The sequence below is a fragment of the Zeus faber genome (genome assembly GCF_960531495.2).
Source record: "Zeus faber genome assembly, chromosome: 20".
Lineage (NCBI taxonomy): Eukaryota > Metazoa > Chordata > Actinopteri > Zeiformes > Zeidae > Zeus > Zeus faber.
The window spans coordinates 23,842,516-23,867,799 of record NC_137207.1 but is presented as its reverse complement, the minus strand read 5'-3'; the positions used below and the strand labels follow the sequence as shown (position 1 = coordinate 23,867,799).

General features: G+C 49.5%; 1 protein-coding gene across 1 annotated transcript in view; it reads right to left on the bottom strand.

The window, feature by feature from the left end:
• Positions 1 to 580: 580 nt before the first annotated feature.
• sdk2b (sidekick cell adhesion molecule 2b) overlaps positions 581 to 25,284 on the bottom strand; it is a gene marked incomplete at its 3' end in the record, with an annotated part of 96,718 nt that continues 72,014 nt past the window's right edge. Inside the window, exons 32-44 of the mRNA XM_080020748.1 lie at positions 25,210 to 25,284; positions 23,859 to 23,915; positions 23,081 to 23,182; positions 22,355 to 22,470; positions 21,833 to 22,019; positions 19,632 to 19,769; positions 18,953 to 19,114; positions 18,237 to 18,362; positions 17,319 to 17,483; positions 17,047 to 17,187; positions 14,786 to 14,924; positions 9,529 to 9,658; positions 581 to 1,060 (exon numbers count right to left, since the gene is read on the bottom strand). The exon at positions 25,210 to 25,284 is cut by the window's right edge and continues 61 nt beyond it. Coding sequence (XP_079876874.1) covers positions 581 to 1,060; positions 9,529 to 9,658; positions 14,786 to 14,924; positions 17,047 to 17,187; positions 17,319 to 17,483; positions 18,237 to 18,362; positions 18,953 to 19,114; positions 19,632 to 19,769; positions 21,833 to 22,019; positions 22,355 to 22,470; positions 23,081 to 23,182; positions 23,859 to 23,915; positions 25,210 to 25,284 — 2,018 coding nt within the window. The remainder of the gene's footprint in view (positions 1,061 to 9,528; positions 9,659 to 14,785; positions 14,925 to 17,046; positions 17,188 to 17,318; positions 17,484 to 18,236; positions 18,363 to 18,952; positions 19,115 to 19,631; positions 19,770 to 21,832; positions 22,020 to 22,354; positions 22,471 to 23,080; positions 23,183 to 23,858; positions 23,916 to 25,209) is intronic.

Genomic DNA, 25,284 nt, shown 5'->3' with positions numbered 1-25,284 from the left:
GTCCGTGTCGCTCCCGCGCTCCGCCCACCGGGACGCCACCCACACGCCGGCCGCCGCCGCCGCCTGCCGCCACTCGGTTTCTCCTACCTATTACGTGATGCCATTTTGAATCCCCAGCCCCGTGACTTTGTACAGAAGAGGTGAAATGCGCGTCGGGAACAACAACGGGGGGGACAACCCCAAAACAACAATAAAGGAAGTAAACGATAGGATGATACAAACGCCATGCAAACACAACAAAGAGAGAAGGGAGAGGCCGCCGCTCGCCAACAGAATAATAAAGACAAAAAACCTATACGGGCACGTAGGCACGCAGGCACGCACGCACACACGCAAGAGAAAACAGATTACACAAAGTGTTTTACTCCAATCCTGAATGTGCATAAAATAACTCGCTTTTCAAACGAAAACCGCAGAAAATGATAAAAACACACGAATGAAGAGGGAGAAAGCTGCAAAATGAAATAAAGAGCCAACTGGCAGGGTTTGGAATTGATAAAATTGTGTGTCGGTGCACTCGTCCCCACACTTAGGGTTGGATATATATATTTTTTTCTTCCAGCGTCCCCTCTCAGTATCATCACACAAAGGAGGAGAAGCCGGCGATGGGGGCCCTGGAGCCGGGGGCCAGGCTGCTGGGGGGCCGGTAGAGGGTGCTGTGCTGGCTGGGAGGGTTGGAGCCCTGCTGACAGGGGGTGGGAGTCCGGCTGCCTTTGGGCCTGAACAGGCTGCCCTGGCCCTGGGGGGGCGGCCCCTGGGGAGGCGGCCCCTGGGGAGCCGGCCCCTGGGGCGGGAGCTGCTGCTTCTGCTGCTGCTGTTGGGGCTGGGGGCTGGGGGAGCTGAGCTGGGGCGGCAGCGGGGGCAGCGGGGGCAGGGGCGGCGGGGCGCAGTGCTCCGGGTCGCCCGACTCCGACTCGGTGTAGCTGTAGGCCTGGGCCCGCGAGATGCCCTTCTGCTGCCGGCGCCACGAGTTGTAGTAGGTGGGGTCGCTGATGTAGTGGTTGACGAAGGAGTGCGTCTTCTGCCGGTTGGGGTCCACCTCGTACTCGCTGTCGCTTCCCTGAGAGGGAGAGAGGGGGACAGGGAGAGGGGGAGGAAACAGATGCATGCAGTTAGCCGGCTTGACGTCTGCAGTGCGTTTGTGTCGGTTAGGGATGCAAAGGCGCTTTAAAAATGCGAATGGACGTGAGGTTATTATGGGGTATTACTGATCACCAAACCCTCCCCCCTCCCCAGTCCTGACATCACAAACTCACATGCACGACACACACACACACACACACACACACACGCACACGCACACGCACGCGTGCGCGCACACACACACAGGGATAAACCACCACAGCACGGTATATGGACGGACTCACGAGCAGGAAGAGCAACATGAAGGTATGAAGGTCATGAGGCTAAAAGGACGACGACCTGCTACTGGAGCGTGCACTGGAAATGGACCATCAACACAAAGTCAGTTTGACTTCAGGTCTTCGGCACCAGTCAACCACGAGGTCGATCCATATGTCGGGGATTAAAGATGAAAGCATCCACTATGCATGGCATGGAGGGGGTTGGGGGGGGGGGGGGGTTTGTATACACCATAGTATACCACAAGAACCTTGGGTGGGGGTGGCAGGCAAGAGGAACCAGCCACCTATCAAGGCTACGAAACACAAAACGCAGGCAGCCACAGGAACCTCACCAAATGCAGTGGAAGTGTACGTAGGCCACCTGTCCCATACGAGAACACCAGCGCCTCCTATGGGTGGATGACAAAACAATGGTGTTTAAACGTGACAGCGGGCCAGGTCAGCAATGACGCCCCGCTCGCATAGACCACAGTGAACCGGACCATGCCGGCGGGCGGCACATGTTAACTTGGGTTTGTTATCGATTCTTTCCGTGATCGCCGCCTCGGATATGCAAAGTGTAGAGGAGAGTGTGCACTCTGAAGGACAGTGCCGGTGTTTACGTGGCGTTTTAGCCGCCGTCTGTTCGTCAAAACACACATTTTACATTATGAGCCCTGACCGTTTCGCAGACGATGGCTCACATTCTCATATATATTCTTTAAAATATTGTCTCTATTTTCGGCAACGACACTGTGAGAAATGCAGCTGCTAATTATCTCCCGGTCCCTACTGACAACTACGGTGACGCACATTATGATCAGAGGTAAAGCAATGGCGCCTCCACCTACATACCTCTGAAAAAAATATTGTTTTTGTGAGCTATCGTCAGGGAAAGGGTCGGGGGGCGGCGCTAAATATGTTATGTGTGCTGATGACCGAACTAGGCTGAAACTCAACCGTAACGGTCTTTCAAGCGGCTGGCAGCGCAAGCGAGCGTCGTTTTTCCTGTGACTGTCCTCCTCAGATGGTGTGAATTCCATTCTGAAGAAAAACTCACCTAAGACAATGGCCCTCAGCACAATTTCTCTTTCCCCCCCCCCCCCCGAAAAAAAAAAAAAATCACATCTTGATAACTCAACACGAAGTGAGGATTGCTCAGGGTCACCTCATCCCCATGAAAAGAAGCTGCCACTTGACTGTGATTAACGACCACAAGCTGAGACGTTCGGTTCCTTTTTTTTTTTTGGTTTGGAGGCATTTCAGTCGAGTGTATAAAGCAAAAGACAACGGAAACCGAAAAAGAGGGACTATATTGGTTTTGCACGACTTTTCATGTTCTTTTTCCTCCGCCACCCCATTTATTATCACGTTTCTATGACACATGGAGCTGGGGGTGCTGGAGCATGGATGGATGCTTTCCAGAAGGCCGTCCTCCTCTGCGGATATCGTATAACATGTGTGACACATGTGGCTCCAGGCACGTATAGACAGTGCCTCTGCTGCCAAAGCCCTATATAATGCAGTTTCTTTTTTTCTTCCGTTTTTTAACACATGTCCGCAGAGTTAACAAATGTCAGAGCTGGTGATCAATTACAGAAAAGGTCAACACTTCTCATTCCAAAGGGAACGGGACAATGACTCAAAGGCCGACTATGTGCAAAGCAATTATGCACCCGATATCCTGCTTAAAAGCAATTTATTGTAGATTTCAGAAGTCGCTTTTCCGCCAAGGTACCGGAACCAAACTGGGACTCCAGACCTTCTGAAACGGGAGTTTTCAACGCGGTCCCGAAAAAGAGCATCCCCACTGCACCTAGGGGCCGTGGCTATTGCTCCGCTCGCATTTGTCGCTGTATTCCGGGTTGTGGCTTTGCATTTGCTTTTCGAAAACAACAGTAACAACAGTCGTAGAACAAGTGCTCAAGTCCATTACAGTAGTACTAGGAATTGAGAACCGGGCTCTAGGATCCTCACATGGTTCATGTGGTGGACAGGGGCCTTATGTTGCTCTACAATAAATGTCATATACTTTGGCCTCTAAGGGGTGTTGTATATTAACGGCTGTGGGTGTGTGTTTTCATTGCTAACATTTGACTCTGATCTCGATCGCTTGAGACCTGCATGGCGGTGAAAGGCATTCCTGCCGCATGCCAGCTCATCTAGCAACACAACAAGACAATAACAAGAGCCACTCACACCGGTCTAACAAGGCGCACTCCGCCTGTTCTAGTGGGGTGACCTCACCGTGAAGGAATGACCACCACGGCTCCAGAGATGGATGGCAGATAAAAAATACTAACAATATAAATTATAACTATATAGAAATAACTGAAGATAGAAAAAAAATGGAAATAATAATTAAACCTAAGATTATTTGATATATATATATATATATATATATAAATAAATAATATATATTACATATATATATTATAATTATAGATATAATATATAAAATGAAATATAATAAAATAATGTACTGTATATGATAAAACACATAAAAACACATTTGAATATAAAATATAAAAAGATAAACAATAAACCTAAAACCAAAAGGACAGTAGAAATTTGGCACTATATAATATCCTAATGAAAAAAAAAATCAATTTAAACAAAAATAAAATAAAAAAAAGCAATATAATAAATCTAAAAAGTAAACAATAAACAAGAAGAATAAATAAATAAATAAATAAATAAATAGATACACAACAAACCTAAAAAAAAACAAAGTACAGGATAGAAACGTTTGGGAAACTTTTTCTCAAATGATTAAAAATCAACAATGGATGAACAATTAAAATAGGAAAAGCAAATGTACAATAAACCTAATGAAAGACAGATCAATGAAAGAAATGAAGACAAATCAACCCCAAAAGTACATCCATGGTATGAATTGTATAAAATAATTGTTTTTCCTCCGCGTTTCCTCCATGCACGACTGTAAGGAAGGAAGAATTAGCGGCGCAGCGGGCGTGCTGACACAGTCTATTCGTCCAACCCCCTCGCAGTGGTGCGTGACACATGCTCCCTCTCTCGAAAAGCAGACCCTGCACCTTCCCTGCAATGGACACAATCTCCCCTCTGCCCCCCCCCCCCCCCCCCCGCCTCCCCCGTATCCTGCCCTCCCCGCTTGGTTCGCTGCCAACCTCCCCCTGTCAGAAACGACCCAAGGGTCCCCTGCGCTGGAGCTACAACGGGGAAAGGGAGGCGTGAAAGCATGCCTTTGGGGCGTCATAAGCTGGGAAATAGCCCCTCGCTCCAGCGCATTTTAAGGTAATTACACAAGCTGAACACTGTCGGAGGAGAAAGAAAAAAAAACAAAAAAAAAAAAACGTCTTTGGGCAAGAAAATAAGCTCTACGTCTTAACCCCCCCCCCCCAGGGGTAAGACCCGGCCTTATCTGGGAAGAGGAGGAGAGGAATGAAACACCGACCGGCCCGAATTACGAGACGTTTCTTTGCATGATTAGGATTTTAAAATAGCCAGAGAGGGAGAGAGAGAGAGAGAGAGAAAGAGACGAGGAACTTAAATGGTGAAGCCTCATGACAGCAGCAGATGGCTTTTTCTGAAACTCCGCGACGTGTGTTTTTGAGGAACGGACAAACTTATACAGTTATTTTTTGGGTTTGTTTTTTATCCGGGTGATAAAGTTTGTTTTCCTTCGTCTGAAGGAACGGCGTTGAGAGGAGAAGGGATCTCGATTCGACAGGCAAAGGAAATATTTGTGATTTCCGCTTATTACTTGTATAAAAAGAAACATTTCACCACCATGTCACATTTTAAAATGTGACGTGGTGGTGTGGCGGTTGAACTCGGTCAGTGAGACAGCTGGTTCTGTGCTGCGTTACCTCTACATGTTACAGACATGTTTGCTCTTTGTATTTACGCGTCCGGATCGATGGGCGGCGGCAGCTGGGGGTCTGTGGAGCAACGTAAGCTCACAGTGAATGCATTTAAAGTGACTGCGACCGTCAACAAAACATTTCTCTGCCGCTTAACTCGCGTTTCCATGGAAAAGTGCCCGCGCCCTTTTGTTTCCGGGTCCCGGAAACAAAAATAAAATAGAGCCCGCTTGGTATTTCTCTATTTTTGCGCGAGACGTGGAGTTCAGCCTTGAGGCGCAACACTCAATGCAGGTTTGTGTGGGAGATAAAACACCAAGCGTTGGCATGATGAATCACACAAAGATTGGATGAGGAGGGTGAAGGGGGGGGGGGTGACAAAACCTCAAAGAGCTTCTGCTTCGGGGTCAGGTTGGAGCCGTCTCATTTCATCCCATCTTGATGAATTTCCGATCGTGCACCGTGCTCAAGCCCAAGCTCAGGTCCCGCGGTCTGAAGGGGGCTTTGCAAGTGTATTTACCGAGGCCCCATCTCCCCGCTCCTCACCCCCGTTGTAGCCTCATACCCTCGACACCACGGGGCCGTCGTGGCCAATCCTTTGTCCTCCACTTATGGACTTATGGTGGTGGCGGTGGTGGGGGGTAGGGCGGGGTCTGTCTGTGTGTTTTGGGTGGGTGGAAGCGGGGGGTGGGGTCTGTCGTCGCTATACCCAACACAGCAGGGGGTGACGGGACAAAGACCGAGACAGGGGTAGGGGGTCACTTTCCATTGATGAAAACACCCCATAATTGAAGATCAAAGGCTCAAGTCTTCCTCATGTTCCAACTGGGAAGGTTGGAACAGGGGGGTGATAGAGGGTGAGAGAGGGGGGGCTACGACAGTGGGCTGTGAAAAGGGAGCGAGTGTAAATATGCTTTGGGAGGTTCACGTCGAGGCGGTTGTAGATCATCAGGACGGAGCAGGGGCTTGGATCCGGGCCTCCAACCTCCTTTCGGCACCAACCCCCAGGGTTTCCACCTCACCGGGCCGTATCGATTACATTACATTACATCACATTTCATTTAGCAGACGCTTTTATCCAAAGCGACTTACAATTGTTCAAACACCGACGGACGCAGCCATCAGGAGCAATTAGGGGTTAAGTGTCTTGCTCAAGGACACTACAGCATGCTAGCAGGAGGAGCCTGGGATCCAACCAGCAACCTTTAGATCACTAGACGACCAGCTCTACCGCCTGAGCTACCATCCCCGGATGGTAGCTCCCGGGAATGGATCAAACGGGATTTGCGCATTCCCCACCCCCATCGTCCGCGGCGACGCCCGCTGGCGCCGGGGCAGTCGTGGTCTCTCCCTGGGGCAAAGCTGCGGTGCGTCGGGCCACCGCTGAGCCGGCGCGGTTTACGTTGAGTCCGGGCGGCGGCGGGGAGGGGGGGCGTCTGCGCTCGCCGCGCCCTCATCGCCACCGCGGCCCTGGCAGCCGCTCAGCTGCTCCGCGAGAACTACCTGAACCAGCACGTCCTCCACCGGCCAACGCATTCCCACCAGAAATGAGCACACCCGGGCACGCCTGGCGGAGAGACGCAGGTGTGTGCGGTACAGAAGGTTTATTGTCCGAGGTCCAAAAAGACCAGAGTCTGGCGCCGTGATTCACGGGCGCCTCCGTGCCGGTCAGCCGGTGGATTCCTCTCAACCCGAAATTTCCTGACTCAGCGAATCCACAGACGCTGGATTCTGAAGCCTCGAGAGGCGCAAGGTGATTTTTCAACAGGCGTGCGCCGACTCGGATCCACGTCTTATTTTAAGTACGAGGAGGGTTCAACGGGGGTTGTGTGTTGATAAACAACGACGGCAAACCCCCCCCCCCCCATGAACGTGATTAATGCAACGTCGTATTCTTCCCCTTTTATTCCAGACTGTGACCTCATGCTCGTGGACAACCATCGCCAAAGCAGCCAATCAAAGCAAAGCGACGGGTCGCCGGTAGAGACAATCCAAACATGACGGAGACACTCGGCTCTGGTGAGCCCCGGTGCTACAGTAGCCAGACAAGGCGAGGCGGGCGAGAAAAGAGAGAGCGTGAGAGCGAGAGAGAGAGAGAGAGAGAGAACATATTTTTGTTTCCCTCCCACTGAATTCCACCCAGCGCAGAGCGTAATCCACAGTCGGTCCATTTCTGAGGGATGAGGTCGGTTGTCCTTAATTCACACAGAAATAGAAACACAGCCTCGGCGACTGGATAGCCTGGTAAAAAATAACAAAAAAACCCAATAATAATAATAATAATAAAAAAAACAATAAAAGAAAAGCGCAACAAAAACAAAAATCAACTCCCAACCAAATCAAGCGAATCCATACCTGCCGCGATGCAGGTAGCGGCGGCATACTTGCCGCGCCAAGTCCATAATAACTTCCCCCAAATCCCCTCTGAAGGCAAGAGGACAATAGTCAACTTATACCTGCTGGCGGAGGAGCAGGCGGAGGAGCAGGCGGAGGGATTAGTGGAGGCAGACGGCACAACGCTGCACTGACAGCAGCCAGTTATCCGCTCAATAAAACTTCAAAGCAAATTCCAGGGTTTCTTTCGCCGGCACCACCCGGCGTTGATATGGCCGCCTTCGGGGTGGAGGGGTGGGGATGCCAGTGGATCCCCATAGGGGCGGGGGTGGGCGGGCGGAGGGAGGGGCGGTGGGTGGGGGTGGGGGGGGGGGACAAAACGAGGCTCCGTGGCTACAAGCCCATCAAAGCCGATATCAATCCACCTTCCGTGGCAGAGAGGGCGGAGGCAGGGGTGGATGACCCCAGGCGGGGTCGTGCGGTGGGGTGGGGGCGGTGGGGGTGTGTTGCCACGTCGGGGCCGTGCTTGATGGTGTCGGCCGGGAGCTGACACGCGGAAATGCTCCATTTTGGGCGATTCCTTCACGGCGGGAGCGATGCTGTCCCCGGTAATTCATCGGCGAGAGATTTTCGTCTGATGCGTCTTAATAAGGCCGTCAGGGCGGAACGCACGCACACACACCCACACCCACTCCGTCGGCATGAGTTTCAGCTGATAGATACTTCCAGATCATTTTCGGGGGAAAGGCCCGAGAGTGAAGAATTTCCGAGATGAAACAAAAAAAAAAATAAAAATGAGACCGGAGGAATCCTGAAAGCGGGGGGGGGGGGGGGGATTCAGGACCGCTTCCCTCACCACCGAGGCTTTCATCTGGCCTGGATGAAAACCAGACGGGCGAGCGAGAGAACCTCCACCCAAAGCACAGAGGGGGGGGGGGCATAAACAAGAACAGAAAACAACGGGCGAAGAAGAAGCCAAGGAAGGGGAAGTAGATTGTATATAAAAAAAAATAAAAACCAAGAAGGATTAGAGACAAAATGGCCAGATTAAATAGAAAAGACATGGAGGGAAATTGGAAACACAAGGGCATGACAGACAGATCAACGGGGCGGAGAGAGAGCGAGGGAAAGAGAGAGAGAGAGAGAGAGAGAGAAACAAAGAGAGAGCGATAGAAAGAGAGAGAGAGACAGGGGGCGGAAGTGCAAGAGAGAGACAGCTCATTGATTCCAATCGCTCTTTGGACTCGAGGCGTCTGATTCAGCGCATGCCAGCGCTGTGGACGGAGCCGACTCCGGGAGGCGGAAGAGGAAGCGCGACGGGAGCGCTGGACGAGCGCCCATCAGCCCCACCAGCCACTTAAACCACCCAAACTCCACCCGCTAAACAGCTCCCGCCGCACGACCGCAGAAGCCCGGCGGCTGATTATCCGCAGAGACGTGGGTGGAAAGTTTGGCCTTTTCAGGGCGACTCCGGCCTCCGAGAGGCGAGCGGTGTGGAAGTGCCACCTCTGCCGGGCCCCGGATACCGGGCGCAGATGTAATGCGGAGCGACATTCTCCAGAGGTCACGGCCCCGCCCCTGACGCCGCCTTCCGCATCCCGCACGCACGCGCACGCACGCGCACGCACACATGCACACACACACACACACACACACACACACACACACCAAGCGATTCATCCCTCATCCCTTCTAATCCACTGTGGCCGGGGCCCCGGTCTTTGTGGACGGAGGAGAGCCGCATGCATTAATGGGAATGGTAGACAAAGGACAATGATGTGGACGGGATAATTCAACACCACACACTGAACTCTCTCTCTCTCTCTCTCTCTCTCTCTCTCTCTCTCCCCCCCCCCCCCCCCGCCACTGAAAAGTTGAATCCCTGAGAGGAATTCCATCGGAAGGACAGGACGTCAAAGGACAATTAGAACAGGTAGGAGACATGTTGTTGCTGTTGTTGTTGTCGCGTGTGTGCATGTGCGTGCGCGTCTACGTTGCTGTTGCACCTGCGAGTCGGTGATCTCGGAGGGCTTCTCCGTCAGGCTGCTGCTCTCCGCCGGGATCAGGTCGTTGTACTTGGTGCTGACGTCCTCGTCCGAGTAGTGGAGGCTGCCTGGGCTCGGCCGCGGGGGAGACCTGCGGAGAGAGAGAGAGGGAGGGAGGCGAAGCGGTGAGGCTCGTTTCCCCGCGGGCGCCCACAGCTCGTTGCGTTGCGGCCTTTGGGCCGACCCCGACCGCAGCTGAGTTGGCGTTGGGCGGCGAGGCCTTTTGGAGAACAAAAAAAACAAAAAACCCCGCCGGTCTCCCTCGGCCGCCGCTACAGAACGAGACGCTAAGCATCCAAATTGAGAAAAAGCCGCGTCTGGGGCATGATGTCAGAGAGGCTTTGAAGCGGGAAGAGGCCCTGCGTCGTTCTTAATAACGTCTAATTGAGGCACTTAAGGGAATGTTTGTGGACACGCACGCATGTTTGGGGAGCGGGGGGGGGCTGATGCGAATCATGGGATGCCCATGAGTCGGCCGCCTCCAGCCAGCCTTTTCCCTGCGATGAATAATTCCCTCTGATTCAATGTGCTCTGTGGGCTGCGGAATGCCGGGGCAGCGGGGCCCTTGTGACAGAATTATAAATTAGAGCGCCGCGGCCGCTCAGGAGGGGCTCGCCGGGTGGAAGGACGGCACCGGGCCTCGCCCCCGAGCGGAGGTTATCATCGCCGACATGGATCGTGACGCGGGGGGCTCAACCGCCGGCGAGCAAAGTCGAAGCGATGGCGGGCACGGCGCGGCAGACGCGCCCTTCACGCGGCGGGGCGGGGAGAGGAGTGCAAAATAAAAGATGAAAACGACGGGAGAGAGAGGAGGGGGGGGGCGAGGGGAGAGCGGTATTTGGGAAAGCAGCTCCTCAAACTGGCGGCCGTCCATGCAGCCATCCCTCCAAGTAAATCTGAGCGGAGGGGGAGAAGGAAAATGGAACAGCTCTGGGTGGCTGGTGGCTGCGGTCCTCTCCATACTTTCCACTGTCCCCCGTTCTCACTAAAAACAATCGCCCATCTGTTTTGTGTTGATTGGTGCTGGTTCGGCGGAGGCCGCCGGGGGGATACGGTGCCTCCCCCCCCTCCACCACCCCACCCCCGCTTCTCCGTGGGCGTCCCGTCCTCGGCCAAAACCCGCCGTCGCACACTGCAGCCTCTGACAGCGCGCGGCCCAGATATTTGCATAAACATTTTCCAGATAAATATATTTTTGAGGACATTATAAACAAACACCTCTGCGGTTGAATTCCTAAAGTTCTCCCTCGAGCTGGAAATGAAACGCGAGCGTCCAGACGGGGAACTAATGCGCAATTCAATTACATCCAATGCCTTTTATTAAACTAAATGAGCGTAAAGCCACTTAACCTGAGTGGAGAAGAGATCTTTGTACAGTACAATGGAGACCTATTATAGCACATGTGTTATTGACTAGTTTCTGCGGTGTCTCCAATTTCTTTGTGTGTGTGTGTGTGTGTGTGCGTGTGTTTCAAGGTCTCCGTACAGCAGTGAACACGACGGCATGTTCCGTCGTCAGCCGCACCGCCGTGCGCGACAATGCAGAGAACAAATCTCCCCGGGGAGGCCGACGGCTCACCGGGACGCCCCCCCCCCGCTGAACCGAAAAGGCCTTCGCCGCCCTCTGGGCGGAGCGGCTGGCGCCTGTGAGCGCCGGGGTGAAGGAGGGAGGGGTTTCTCGGGCGGAGTAGGCGCTCGCCTGTGTCTCAACCTGCCCTCGGCGCCGGGAGGAATGGAGCTTTGCTCATTGCGGGGACGGCGGCAGGTTTTAGGCTGTCAGTCCCCAAAGTCCAAACTCATTTATCTTTTCAACACTCGCCCGCTGTTGTGTAAACTTCCCAGCGTGGGTGAATCCCCTCCCGGGAGGTTGAAAAACAATATGTAAATAATCTCCGACACATCTTTGATGAATTAGTCGGTTTTACATCTCTCTTCCATTTCATTACACACCCTCAGGTCAGCCGGAATGGTTGGTTGTAAATGTTAATAACGTTAATAACCTCCATTTTTTTTGCCACCATTAACTCATTTTCCCAGTTTGACCCTTTGAACCTTCCGTAGTTCTAAGTCCAAACACTTATTATTAATATTATTGTTCTTATTGTTATTGTTATAATAATAATAATAATAATAATAATAATAATAATAATACAAGTTGTTTATTTTATTGTTTTCCATGTTTTAAGATCGTACTCTATGTGAACATGATCGTTTGTCTCAGCAACTGGCTCAGTATAAAGGAAAAGTAGAGTGATGTTGGCTTGTTTATAGTGAAAATGAACATTTTATTATTATCCTGATTTATAATGATAATTCTGTTCTTGATAAACAAACCATAGCATGGCTGTAACTCAATGCACCCATGTAACTCAATGCACTGATTTTCAAATAGAAACGGTCAAATTTGAGCAAATTTAAAAACCATTTGATTAATAATTTCAGTTGTTTGACAGCCCTAGTTTTAAAGGGGGGACAACAGCAACTCGACTAGTCTGATAACGGACGAAAATACCTTTGTCGTCCATTGAGATGCAAGTTTATATTTTTCTTCGCTCTCTTCAGTGGTTTAAGTCTCTCTCTTTTCACTGTGAGAGAAGTCTTAAAAAAATAATAATAAAATAAAAAAAATATATATATAAACCGATCAGTCACAACATTAAAACCACTGATAGTGAAGTGAATAACATTGCTCATCTGGTTCCAATGGCACCTGTCATGGGGTGTGATGTATTAGGCAGCAAGTGAACAGTCAGTTCGTCAAGTTGATGCGTTGGAGAAATGGGCAAGTGTAATGATCTGAGCCACTTTGACAAGGGCCACATTGTGGGGCATGTGAACATCGGAACTAGACCACGGAGCAATGGAAGAAGGTGTCCCGGTCTGATGAATCACGTCTTCTTCTACGTCATGTGGAGGGGTGGGGTCAGGGTCCGATCCGATGGAGCAACTGTGGGATGTGCTGGAACAACAAGCCTGATCCATGGGGGGCCCACCTCCAACTTCCAGGACTTGAAGGATCTGCTGCTCACGTCTTGGTGCCAGACACCACAGGACACCTTCAGAGGTCTGGTGGAGTCCATGGCTCCACAGGTCACAGCTGTTTTGGTGGCATGAGGAGGAGCTACGCAATGTTAGTGGTTATTAGTGGTGGTTCTAATGTTGTGATGATCGGTGTGTATACCACAGTCCCAAAAAAGAGCCGGAGCAAAATGTGGACCAAGGCTATTGTTCACCCACTGGGGGATTATGATAAACTGCCTGTTTGAAAACCCAGAGCAAGGACTCCACCACCACCAACACCACCTTTTCCGCCCCCTTATCCCCCTGCCGGACCATTGAGTGAGCGCATGTGAATTATTTATAAGCTCTTTAGTTTTTGTGGTTGGGGTTGAAGCAGGAGGGGTAAGTAACGAGAGCCATGGGGCGGAATCAAATCCACCACCCCAATTTACATCATATCAACCCCCACCTCCCCTGTCCCCCCTCTCCCCCCTGGAAAGGCCTGGAGGGAGTCGTTACCATGCCTGCAGGGTTCAATGGAATCACCAAACCTACGTGTTAATCTAACTTCCCATTTCCATCTCTGAGTGCCTCTTACAATGTTTGGGGGTTTAATACAGGATGGAGTGGATTCTCTGGGGGGTTGTCAGCAAACAACACCCGAAAGCCATCCTCCCGCCCCCTTTCTTTTATTACTCTTTTATCACACAAATAAATCTTTCATCGGTTTCGGATCGTGAAAACATTTGGAGGCGTCTGTGTGCGATTGCGAACAGAAAACCCTGTGATGTGGATGACACAAGGCCCCCACGGAGCCTCGCTTTCCTTTTTATTCAAACTCAAATGGTGACGTGAAGACTGAGAGGATTGACTTGGTTTAGGAATTGATGTGGGTTGATGTGGCAGTATCTACAGTATCTGTCTGTCTGTCTGTCTGTCTGTCTATCATCTATCTATCCATGTCTGTCCGTCTATCCGTCTATCCATCTATCTATCTATCTGTCTGTCTATCCATCTATCCGTCTGTCTATCTATCTATCTATCTATCTATCTATCTATCTATCTATCTATCTATCTATCTATCTATCTATCTATCAATCTGTCTATCTGTCTGTCTGTCTGTCTATCTATCTATCTATCTATCTATCTATCCATCTATCTATCTATCTATCTATCTATCTATCTATCTATCTATCTATCTATCTATCTATCTATCTATCTATCTATCTATCTATTCATATATCCATCTATACATCCATCCACCCTTCTATCTTATAAATATCTTATCTCTCTCTCTCTCTCTCTCTCTCTCTCTCTCTCTCTTTATCCATCTTTCATTTCAAGTATAAGAATATTGGCCCAGGCTTTAAAAACGATATCTTCTTTGTTCCTCCCTTCCCCAAAACCAAAATATGAAATCCTATCTTCTTTATTTTTTTTTAGACTGGTGGGCACAACGCAGCCTTAATCGTATTTTATCTTCATCTTTAATCCCCCCCCCCAAATCTACCGGGGCTTGGAGGGTTCAAAGAGACTCTGACTCCTCCAGGTACACATGGGCCTCCCCCCTTCAAGCCAGAGGCCCAACCGGAGTCTTACCTGGAAGCCCCTCAAAGACCTGGGCCATCTTTGATCCTTCATCAAGGTCACAATGCGCGCACACACACACACACACACACACACGCATGCACACACACGCACACACACACACACACACACACACACACACACACACACACACACACACACACACACACACACACACACACACACACACACACGAACACACACACACACACACACACACACAAACACACGGCTACTTAATGATATCTCTGGGTTTCCATTCCATTGAAGAGATTCTTTCTCTACCCACGAATCGTCGGCGAGTCTTGCATCGCTGCACTCGACGTAACACAGAAGCTCATTTGGTAAGGGCAGCATTTACCGCATTTACAGTGTTTTCTTAAACACACGGGCCATATTTTCACAAGGCTGTCCAAGCCATCATGCAGAGGTTTTTCCTTCCTCCCAATTTCCTCCACAAATGAAGCTATTTGAGTGTCAGACTCGCAAACGATTCGTTCATAGCGAACAAATCTTTCAAATGGCGCTGGAGTCGCGCGGGGGGGGGGGGGCGGCGACACACACTCCAGCAAAAAAAGAGTCGCTTGTTCGCTCGTTCCATTGGCGTTCGTTTCGTTCCACCGTCACCGACCTGGTGTAGACGCCGTTCTTGCGGCAGAAGGAGTTCTTGACGGAGAGCCGGCGGTTGTTGAGCTCCAGCGTGGGGAAGCGTCCCTCGTCCAGGCTCACCATGTCCCCGTGGGTCAGGGCGTTGCAGTTGGAGCTGTTTCCTGGACAACGCACACGGAGAGACACTGTGTGACCACAGGCCGGACGGATGGACGGACGGACGGACGGATGTTTAGAGGAGGGAAGAGAGAATGGACGAAGTGTTAAATGAGGGAGCGAGGGAGTTAGGGAGCGAGGGAATGAGGTATGTTCATATTTATGAGTGTGTGGATGGAAGAATAGAGTCGAGACTGTGAATGTAAATGTAAAGGATTACATGCAGGAATCAAAGTAAAAAAAAAAGGTAGAAAATCAAGTAAAAAAATTTAAATTAAGTGAAAAAAATGGCAGAAAACAGATAAGAAATAAAAATAAAAGTCTGTAAATTTAATTAAAGATTAAAAGTAAAATAATTAAAAAAATAAAAAATAAACAAATAAAAAAGTTATATATATATTATATATTTATAAATAAAAAAGTTTATATATATATACAGTATACTGAAAACATATACTGAAAGAAATTAAAGGGCACTCATTTTAATAGCTTTAATAGCTATGCCTGGAGGGATGAATATTAATATTAAAATAGTGTTACAGCAGGAGACATTGGAACAGAATAGGCAATAATAATAAAAGTAATACAAATGGAAAAATGTGTCCTCTGTATCATGCAATTCACATCTGAAGCGCAACAGAAAAATATATTTAGGGAGCCATTATTCATGCCGCTAAATAAGTAGTGTGTTATGTCACATTCATGACAGCGGGGACCCTTGTGTAAACAACAGCTGCACATCACACCCTCACAGACAATAACACAACCTTTTAGCCTCCCTCCCTCACTACACATCAATTTTCTGCACACACACACACACACACACACACACACACACACACACACACACACACACACACACACACACACACACACACACACACACTCTGGTTAAAATGTCCATGTTTGGATGGAATGTTATGTTACGGGTTAAGAAATCCTCTAACGACGCTCTGATTTATGATGGGGAGGCGAGACCAGAACCAAAAACATCTTCCACCTCCCTCTCTCTCTGTCTGTCTGTCTCTCTCTGTCTGTCTGTCTGTCTGTCTGTCTGCCCCTCTCTGTCTCTCTCTGTCTGTCTCTCTTTCTCTCATGCACTCATGCACGCACACACACACACGCACGCACCACACACACACACACACACACACACACACACACACACACACACACACACACACACACACGCGCACACAAACACACACACACACACACACACACACACACACACACACACACACACACACACACACACACACACACACACACACACACACACACACACACACACCGTCTACCCAACCATCACCTCCCTGTTAATGCAGTGGACCTTCTCAAGGGCTATTTCGGGTCAAATGGCAGTTATGCAAACACCCAAAAAAAGAGCACTAACATTGGCCAACAGTGGCCTGGTCCACATTCCACATTTTTCGGGGGGTGAGGCCTTGAGAGTGTTCCTTTGTGCCGGGGTGAGAAGGCACCTCTTGCCCCCCCCCTCCGTCACTCAGAAAGATGGGCGCTGAGCCGCAGGGTTGCCCGCCCCGCCCACGCCTCCCCCGCCCGGCTGGGCCCTGCCAGGCCAGGCCCCGGCGGCCATGACAGAAGTGCTGAGCTCGGGGGAAACAACCCGCTGATGTCAGAGCTGAGCAGAATGGACAAGTACAACCCCCGCCCGCCTCCTAGTCTTCCTCTCCGCTCCTTCCCTCTGGTGTCCACTCTGATGTCTACACTTTTCTGATGCTACGTCAACAGAGATAGAATCAAAACGAAGGCCAAACCCGTTCTGGGCTCAGTAGGGGGTCCTTCAAGAGGTTCCAGGGGGTCCACAGTCAAACGGTTCACAATTTCACCGTTAACTCATTTACATCTCCCTCAACAACAGCGTTCGTTCATCACCGCTTCACTGCTGCACTCGTAACGAGCATCAACAGCTTTGGGAGATTTGGGCTGAATCGGATTAGTCGTCCCAGAGACGACATCACGACCAACGGGATCCGTGGCCTCATGCGTACCAAATCGAGGGTCCTCGAGGTGGAAAAGACAAATCTGGCCATCGCATCCCGCCAAGAAGCCCGCGATGCATTTCGATAATAACCCTCCAGGCCCCTTCCTCCAAGCACCCACCTGACTCGGACTTCTTGGCGTACTTCTTGCTCTGGCCTCGGATGATGAGGATGAAGACCAAGAGCAGGATGAAGATCAGGCCGACCAGAGCCACCACCACCAGGAACCACCACTCCTCATAGAACGGCGCCACCTTCTGGGCTGGAGGAACCAGGGAAACAGAAAAAACAAACAAAAAGCATCCCACAGGTCAGTTTCGGCTTCAGGGGACGGAGCTCGAGGCACCGCGTCGCGACCCGGGGGGGGGACGGGCGGGCGGTCTCGATCCTCACCAGAGATGGAAGGGGAGGGCAGACTCGGCGAGCCGTAGCCGTAGTCGTTGACCCCGATGACCCGGAAGTCGTAGCTGACCCCTTGCTTCAGCAGGTCCATGTTGAAGGTGTGCGACGTCACCTCCTTGGGGATGTCCTTGATCAGGATGTCCCACAGGCCCTCGTCTGCGTCGGAGGAAAAAAAACAAAACACAACAAAAGCCGCGTGACTGTGCGATCGGCCCGGCGGGACGGACCGAGACGTAAACCATTCGGATCCCGTCAGGTTGTCTCTGATAATGCCCGGTTTTAACGATGTTTATCCGATTTAAATCGCCAATTGGCTGGGGCGGCACGCCGGGTAATTCATAACGCGCAAATATTGCGCAATCCATCAACTTCCCGGCTCCCATAAAATTTACAGTGGCCCCGATCATAAATAGCGGGGCTGCCGTATTTTCGACGCCGCTCGCTTTGTACAACCTGTCAGAGACCATCAATAACAGCCATAAACCACCGAGCCAGGTTAGAAGGTTTTAATGAAGTCATCGAACGCGGACAAGGTTTGAAGTGAGCGCCAAGTTAGCTGGTCAGCGGAAATGGAGGACGTCGTGACCCTTGAGATAGGGGAGACTGTGGGGGGTCTAGGGTGGGGGGGGTCCTAGATCGTGACCCTTCTCTTTAAATACGTATATTGAGGACTAAGTAACTCCCCGCCCTCCCCCCACAGCCGTGTCATCCATCTGTCCCCCTCCAGAGACCTGTCAGTTGGCATCAATTACAATCGATAGCAAACCTATTAAGGCTCTGGGAGCATCTGTTGACACTTTCTACTTCCCAAAATTAGCATTAGCAAAAAAAAAAAAAAAAAAAGAAAAGGGGAACCTCTCTTTCGTTTTTTGCTGAACAGATGCATTGATATTCCATGGGGACGCAAACCTGAGGGTCTGGCCTCGATGACGTAGCGGGAGATAGGGGAGCGTCCCGGATCCCCGCTGGCCCAGTGGATGGTCAGCGCCGACCCGTAGCGGGTGATGAAGGGCTCCCCAGGGGGCCCCGGGGCTCCTGGCGGAGGGATGGCAAGGTTAAAGGGTAGAGAAATAGAGGAGGGCCCACGGGTGCCGCATAAATAACAGCTATGATTTACTGAAGCACTGCTTATAATAATAATGATCTTAAAAATTTTAAATAAAATAAAATAAATCAACTAAATTATAAGGAAATAATGAAAAATAAAAAAATAAAAATATATAATAATATCATATATATATATATATATATATATATATATACATACATACATGAAAAATAGATGAAACCAAGTGTTCATATGACTGATATTTAGTCTAATTTCTAGTGCTGTCTCTTCTCATAACTTAAGTCTGAAGATTCTGCATTCGTCATGGTAATGTGTGAGATTTAATACAAAAAAACATTGACTGAATGCATACTGAATGGTCATGACCCATTAAAAATGAACAAAAAAAAAAAAAATATATATATATATATATATATATATATATATATAATCTTAAAAATAAAGATGTAAATCAGTGTCTAAAGAAGAAGAAGGACAGTCTGAATATTGTTCATTCAACGTCCATCGTCCATTCATACAAATAATCATGTGTTTCCTAATAAGCAATCTCATCCACCTTCTCCGGGGCCCGTGGTGATGTTGGCCTCCACCTCCGGCCCATACATGAAGGTTTTGGCCCGGATGCGGAAGGTGTAGGTGACGCCGTCGGCCAGGTCCTTGACCTTGAGCCAGAAGGGCCCGCTGCCCTTCACGTCCACCGTCACCATCTTACTGACGCCTGGGGGGGAGGGGGAGTGGAGACAGTCGGCACAGGCCACTGAAGACTCTAGACAAACACACCACATTTAGAGGGGGGGGGGGAGAGGGTCTCACACCGCCAGGCCAGGCCAGCAGGGGGCGCCGGTGGTGAGGAGGGGGGGGGGGGGGGGGCAAGACCCAACAACAGACACACATAAATGCAATTAGTAACGGCGAACATCCACTTCATATGAATCGTCCTTGTAATATTAGCAAGACGTGACAAATAGTTTGGTGTTTGGGCGAGTTTGGGGGAATGCACATGACAGGACTGTCGCCGGAACAGAGCTCGGCTCCAGTTACGTCGAAAACATGTGTGGGGTCCAAATCCCATATCGAGAAATCATTACAAATTGGCCGTTAACGCTAGATATTCAAACACGTCATGTCGTGTGCGTTGACCCCTGAAGCTCAGGCTTGACACTGAATCCGGAAACCCAAAAGTGATCCGACTGTCGGAAGGCCGATGAGGATGAGGGAGGATGAAGGGGCCGTACCGTCCACCGCGGTGCAGGGCTCGTAGATGAGGCGGTAGCCCTCGATGATGCCGTTGGGGCGGGCCGGCTCGCCCCACGACACGTTGACCGAGGTGGTGGTCAGCTCGCTGAAGTGGATGAAGCCGGGGGCCGTGGGAGCTGGGGGCGAAGGAAAAAAATAATAAAATAAAAAAAAAATAAAAAAATGGGGTCAGAGGTCAGCGTATGGGGGACATGCGGGAGATGGTTTGGTAGGAACAGACGTTTTAATGACGTATACGGTGTTGGCCATAAGTAATGGGACAGTGATACAATTTCTAAATGTTTCCATTAACGATCATCGTCATCACAACCAAGGCAGAAATGAATGAGTTATGAATGGATTATTATGAATGGATCATGACACACATTTCACCAACCCTGCGTTAGTGTATACCGTCGCGCATTTGAGTATTTTACAGTTGAATCGAGTCTGCGCCTGAATTGCTATTGAGTCCATTGAAGGAGGTTGGGTCATGGTCTTGGGGGGGAACACGGGGTCAGACTGTACCGAAAGTCTGGTGGCGAAGGGTCAGAGACTCCAAAATATTTGCCTCGCACAAAAGCCATCAAGCGTAAATAATAAAAATAAGCGCCTGGTTCCAATGATTTGAACGGGGGGGGCGGGGCGATGATGAAAGGGGTTTTTGTGTCAAAGTTATGAAACCAATGTTCTCCAATCTCAAGTGGAAGCAGACAATCCGTGCTTTTAGCTCACATGGGGAGTTGGGCAGAGTGTGATCAGAACTTGGTAGAGGCTTGTTCCAGGGCTGAATGGGGCTTGTGACACAGAAGCGTTGTGAGCACAGTGAGGCCTGTGGTGCTTTTTTTTTTTTTAACTCGTTGAGGATGGGTTGAGATACTTCTACGGACAAAGACTCTTTGTGTTATGGAGAGATGGCTTAGCTATTAACCCCCCCCCCCCAAAAAATAAAAAATAAATAAAAACCACTCCCACTCACTCCCCCCCCCGCCATCCAAGCCTTATAAGCTTCCTGCTCCTTTGGCAGGGGTCCATAAGACGAGCCAAGATTTTGAGTTTGTGAGTTATTCCACCTCTTTTCCTCATGTTTCCCCCAAAATGTTAAGAAGAACAGAAAACAAAACTATCTGGCGCCGCCCTGGTCCCCGACCGAGAGAGAGAGAGAGAGAGAGAGAGAGAGAGAGCGAGAGAGGCTAGAATAAGCCTGGAAAAACAGCTTCATTTCTCCCCGAGTAGAGCAGTTCAGCCTTCTCAGCTCGCAGCTTTTTGCCTTCATTGAGCGAACGTTTCAGGGATGTGGTGAGAAAAAAAACCCCCAAAACAAAACAAAAAAAAAAAAACCCTTATTCACGCTCCCACCCTCCCCCCATTGAGGCCCTCCACTGTCGTTTGGCCGTTTCCCCAGGAATGCCGCGCACCTCCGCAATCGCCTCGCTCCCCAGCTCGGCGCTTCAGAGAGCCCGGACGTTCAGCTCAGGTTAGCGCAGGCTGAATGGAGCAGGTGTCAAATGAAGCCCCTTGAAGGCCCTTGAAGCCCCTTGAAGGCCCTTGAAGCCCCTTGAGTGACGTTTCGTGAAAAGACCGAGACGGTACGTTGGTGTTGGCAGCGCTCCACTCTGCCCCCTCCAGCAGGCCGCAGTGGGAAAGGCCCCCGTGGCCTAAAGACAAAACGGCTTCGCATTTCTGGCCCATGCGTTCGGATCGCGGCAAAACTCACTCGACGGCCCCTGGACGCTACGCCTCGTGACGCAGCGGTTGGCGGTTTAAGGTGGAGTTTCCTCCTCTCCAGAGACGGAGGAATTCCGAGGAACCTTTTGTTTCTGGGTTTTTTTGTTTTTGCCTTTGGACGCACGAGGCTTCAGGGCCGCAGTGAACGTGGCCCCTTACGGTTTCATTTCATCAATAGCGAATGTTTCCGCGATTGGGGCGGTTTGGGAACTTAAGCCCCGGTACGCACGCGGTTCGGCTGACGTTGTTTGGAACGCGCCGACCCGTGAGAAAACCTCAGCGGTAATTCAGAGGGCCCGGCGTGCGGGGGGTCGCCCCCCGGGCCACCCTCGCCGCCGCGGTCGCGATTCCTTCCGTTTAACTCTCAGCCGCTGCTCATCCTCCCGGTGCTGCGGGATGACCCACGCGCAACACGCCCCCGCCATTTAACCACGCGCTGACCCCAACGGGCGCGCGAGTCCCTCGGCGTTACCGGCTTGCTGGGTGTGGCCCCTCGTGGGCGAGCTGCGGGGCCCGTCGCCGGCGGCGTTGAAGGGCGCCACGCTGATCACGTAGGTGGTGTAGCCCGTCAGGTTCTTCAGCTTCACTCCTCCCTCGGGCATGAAGAGGGTCCGCAGTCGCTCCGTGTCGTTCTTGCGCTGGAACTCCCAGAAGTAGACCTGCGTCGGGGGGGTTGAGGGAGAGTCAGTGTCGGACTGCGCGCGTGGAAATGCGTTTTTTATTTGGACGAAAATTTAAAACCAAATTAGGGAGCCCAAAGCCTGTCTCCAAGTGTCATCCCCGCCTATGAACCCCTAGTTCTTGCAAGTTGCTAAATCCCCTCTCACAAAATGTGCGCGAAGCAGGGTTTACATTGGGATTAGCGTAGGGTAAAGGGGGGCATCCGGCGTTCAGACTGTCAACGCCGGATGGGGGGGCGGAGGGGTTAGCGCCGAAGAATTACAGCTCCCGGGGGCCATCACGTCACCCGTCGCGACGTCTCCACTCCTCGTACCTTGTAGCCCTGGATGTCCCCGTTCTGGGCGTCCACGGGCGGCGGGTCCCACGTGACGTCCAGCTGCGTGGCCGTGGACGACTGGATGGCCACGTTCTGCGGCGGGGCTGTGGGCACTGAGGGGGCGGGGGAGGGGGGCGGGAGGCGCAATTAAAAACACTCGTTTGGGATAAGACGGCGATTTCCCCGGAGGCGATTTCTCTGCCTCTCTCGCCGCTCCCCGTCCCCTCGGGTTTTCTGCTGCTTTACGGCTCAGGCCGCCCCGCCGCCTCCTCAACTCGACCCCGACGAATCACAATTTGCTTATTCCGGCAACAACAATTTCAAATATGATTAATTTGTCGTGGTGAGGATCCTCCTCTACAGACCATAAGCATTAAAAAAAAATAAAAATAAAAAAATAAAATATATATATATATATATATATATATATATATATATATATATAAAATAAAAATAAAATGATAAAGTTGCCAAATATAATACAGAAATATCCAGAGATACAGAACACAAACAGCCAAATATATAGAAATAAACTGAATATAGAGATAACGGAATGTGCAATTCCATGCTCAGGATATACTATTGATAAAATATTACTATGTACTTACTAAATTATTACTACATTCTATATACCATACTGAACTATATTGAATTATTATATATTATTATACATAAAAAGGTATTATACTGTGTATATAAATGTAGGGTTTGGTTGTTACGTACCCGCCTCCCCCACAAACACTTCCTGCGGTGGGCTGGTCGGACCCTCGCCCACGGCATTGTACACGCTCATCCGGATCTCGTAGCGCTTGTGTTTACTCAGTTCTGGAGAAAATGAGACGATACAAAACAACGGAGGAGGGAACGTTGCACTCCCTGTCACAATGCATCCACTTGTTTGCGTAAAGAAAATCAAAAAAAGGTTCAAGACACATGGCCTGCAGTACTTCGCATGAGTCTGTGATTAGCGGCTTGTTGAGGTGCGTCCGGGAGAAATTACAGGACCATCTGGTTCTGTGACACTTATCAAAATAATAACTGACTGGCAAGTGAACATGCACATACAAATATACACACACACACACACACACACACACACACACACATACAGACACACACACACACACAAACCAACCAGAGTCGTTTTTTAGATTTTATTTATTTTGTTGGGAATTTGAAGGATCCCGCCTTGAAAGTGGAAAATCTGTAACATTATTTTGCCCAAAAATCCCATCTGTCCCATTTTATAAGAAACAGCCGTTAAATGACTTTGAGTTATGTACTGTATGTGCATCCTCTGTAGGCTGTTGCCATCGTCGGAGGCGGGGACCGCCTTTCCCGCTATGAATGCAACAAAAAAAAAAAGACCAGGCGGTGAATTTGGTCAGGCAGCCCGGCAGCTAGCTCGTTGTGGTACGGATGGACACTCACAAAGGAAAACAAAGAAATGAATGTGAAGATAAAAATGTAAATTCGGAAGTGAAGAGGAAGCGCTACTCACTGTCCAGCTCGTACTGCGAGAGGCTCGACTCGCTCAGATTCCGAATGCTGTAGGGGGCTGGAGGGCGATAAGATAAGATTTTTTTTTATTAATGCCCATGGGAAAATTCAGAAAAGAAAGACTGTGCACGTCAAGAAAGATATGACTCAACAATTGATATATTAATATGTATTTACTTTTACGAAATATAAATAAAATGATAAGATAAAATGTAAATCACTGAATTGGTGATTAAATATTGACATATTACATGTTTAAAAAAAAATTTAAATATTAAATTGTGTTCATTTTATCATTTATATAATTTATTTTATGCATTTCATTTATTTCATTTATTTAATGCATATCATTCATTTTATATATATATATATATATATATATATATATATTTTTTTTTACAGTAAAAAGATAAAAGTATAATCGGACGCCACAATCCCGCTGATGAGGCTGTGAGAGACTCCAGTGGAGTGCAGGGACAGGTACAGGCTGGAGGAGGAGCAGGCGGTTAGAAGTGAGATCCAGCCGCTTCAGAGGGAAACCCTAATGACAGGCTGCGGCTGATAGGTACTAATCACAAGATGAGAGGTTTCAGGAGCGAGAAGTGGTGGAGGAAAGGATGGAAAGAGAAAAAATCACAGCCACACAATGAGGCCCGTGTGCAGGTTTAGAAAAAAAAAAGAAGCTAATCCTAAAAACGAGGCTCGTGCTTCAAACGGCAAAATGCAAATTGAACGTTTTGATGTTCGGCTGTTTTAAGTGTGATTTTTACGATGGTAAGGAGAAGTGGTTATCAGCCATTTTCCCCATATTGAGGACCCACAATTTTGGGATCCCCCTGGGACCCGCAGTCTGAGGAGATTTTTTTGACGTTATGTATTATTTAATCCACATTTCCAGATCGTGTCTATTCTATAGTTATGAAACTTGGATCAAAGCAGTCGTTTTTGTGCATGCTCTTCATCTTGTAAATTAAGTAATTGTGTTTAAAAGTTGCAGGACCCCGTGGACCCTCTCAAAGGACCCCAAACCCCACGTTGAGAACCACCAGTTTATAACACCGTGAGTGCAGTAGCTCATTTTAGATTAAGTTTCTCTTTGTGTTTTTCTATTGCGGAACAAATTTGGGCTGAATAAAAGTTCAAGGGTTGGGATTTTCTTTTACGATGGGCATGAATTTGAAAAAATTGAATAAAACAATTACATTACTGATGCATAGAAGGAAATGTTATCATTACCTGATTAAATGAAGCAAAATCCAGCCCAGTCAAAGTTTGTTCATTGTCTATTGTGGACAGTTGGGAAATTTGGATAATTGTCGGAGCAAAAATCAATGATGGGATTTCCTGCTCACCTGTGAGCTCGGCCCAGGTGGTGGACGGGCTGTTGGCGGTGCGGAGCGAGTAGCTACGGAGACGGTCGTACAGGA